This window comes from Oryzias melastigma, linkage group LG10 (assembly GCF_002922805.2).
Source record: "Oryzias melastigma strain HK-1 linkage group LG10, ASM292280v2, whole genome shotgun sequence".
NCBI lineage: Eukaryota > Metazoa > Chordata > Actinopteri > Beloniformes > Adrianichthyidae > Oryzias > Oryzias melastigma.
The window spans coordinates 11,935,417-11,937,368 of NC_050521.1; the positions used below are offsets into that span (position 1 = coordinate 11,935,417).

A 1,952-nucleotide genomic window follows, 5' to 3' on the forward strand; every position below is an offset into this window, starting at 1 on the left:
ACTCTCTGGTTTGAGCTTCAAACAATGTTTTCACATTTTGGTAGAACTGACAAAGTCACACATTAAATAAATCACTGCAAATTGGTTTCAAATTGGTTTGGTGTCTGTTTTTTTTGAGTGTGTTTGTGTGTGCGTGTTCTTATTTTCATCCCTACAGTCCAAAATATGATCGCATTTGTCAATTTTATTGTGATAAATTGGTTAGATTTTTGAAAATAAACCAGATCTTCTCCTGTATCTTGATATAACTTCCTGCTAGAATTGACGCCGATCGCTCGCGGCTAACACACAAAATAGACCAGAAACAATCCGCTGCAGGGCGGGAGCTTTCTGCGGAGCACCGCGCCTGGCGTGAACCACACCGTAGGTCTCGCCAAATGGAAGCAGCCTTCATTCTGCACGTCTAGTGTGAACCAGACCTAAGGCACTGCTCTAAGTGGATTATTTATAATAAAGATTTTCAGTCTTTTTTGATACAAAATAATTACAATTTTCACATAAACTATGGATGCAAGGACATTAAAAATATAACATGAAGACAAGATTAAAAATGCTACGTTCACACCGGGTAGATGACAGGCACATTCAAGGACACCTGTTTAGCAATGGTTTTCACACTGAAGAAGCAGGAAGGGGCTTCCTACTTTTTCTATTGTTTACCAGCAAATGTCTGCAACCTATAGTTGGAAGATGCTTAGTGCAAAATGTCAAAGTGGTGTAAATCTCATGGCTCTTGCTCCAGGCTTTTTCCCTCACAGCTCTATTCCGATATATGAAAGACTTGGTGTCAAAGATTCCATCTGGGCACAAACTGCAATTACTCCTTCGTGATAAATTTCCAAACAGTTGCTGTTTCTGTGAATTAAAAGGTACGCCATCCATACACCATGACCAAATCTGAATCCCTGATTGGTCAGAGTTCAACTGGTTTAAACTTTCAATGCGTGTTCAGTACGTACGTTTTGTACATAGAGCTTAAAACGGTCATAGAAACTTGCATAGTTATGCATGAATGCAAGAGTTTTGAGTTTTGAAAAAAAAAAAAGAATGCGTGTTTACGCACATTTACATAGACTTTCCATTGGAAGCGGTCGCTTGAAGGGGCGTTGCTGAGGGCGGTGTGAACGTAGCTTTACACCCAAGAAAAGCATACACTTAGAGGAGCGGAAGGAAATGTCCGTGACAAGGTGGACACTCACTCGTCTTCACTTTGCTGGTTTTCATCGTCGTTTTTCTCTGCAGTCTTGAACTCTCGCTCTCTAGCCTTCTTGTCTGTCACTTCCTTCCAGTAGTCGTTCAGTTTCAGCCCCAACGCTCCAAGAGTAAGTCTTAGATACAGAAACATTTGTCTTTAGAGACTTGGTTTGATCTAATGCACACACGAATAAGTGAAGGTAGTGCTGGGCGATATCGAAAAATCACATATCACGATATGAATTATTTTATATCACAATAGCGATATAAATTGCGATATACCAAAATAACGTATATTTTCAGTTATTCTCTAAAAAAAATTGACAAAAATATTATTACTTACTTTTCTCTGACTTTATTTTTCAAGTACCATGTAACTGAATTGTCACAAAGGGCAAACATTTTATCTGAGTGCACAAAAGTTTCAAGTTTCTCAGTAGGAAAATACATTTTTGCACAAAAGTTCTGCAATAAATAAATAAAAATTATAGAAGAGAAATGGCACGATATACACGTTTCTATCGCCCTCACGATATGTATCGTCATAACGCCCAGCACTAAGTGAATGTATGTACAAGAAGTAGAAAAAGACGAATGTAATCTGCTGCTCCATACCTGTATTCTTTGGTGTACTCAAAGTCTTGCTTGTTATGAGCAGGTTTAAGAAAGTTGCACTCGATGACACCAATCACCCCAATCCCCGCTCTTTGCCCGGAGACCTGGATGAGTTGGGAATGACGTATAAGCCGAAGCTGTGA

General features: G+C 39.2%; 1 protein-coding gene across 1 annotated transcript in view; it reads right to left on the minus strand.

The window, feature by feature from the left end:
• zgc:152774 (uncharacterized protein LOC553526 homolog) overlaps nucleotides 1-1,952 on the minus strand; it is a 20,018-nt gene that overhangs the window by 10,406 nt on the left and 7,660 nt on the right. Inside the window, exon 10 of the mRNA XM_024284219.2 lies at nucleotides 1,200-1,328. Within this exon, the coding sequence (XP_024139987.1) occupies nucleotides 1,200-1,328 (129 nt within the window). The remainder of the gene's footprint in view (nucleotides 1-1,199; nucleotides 1,329-1,952) is intronic.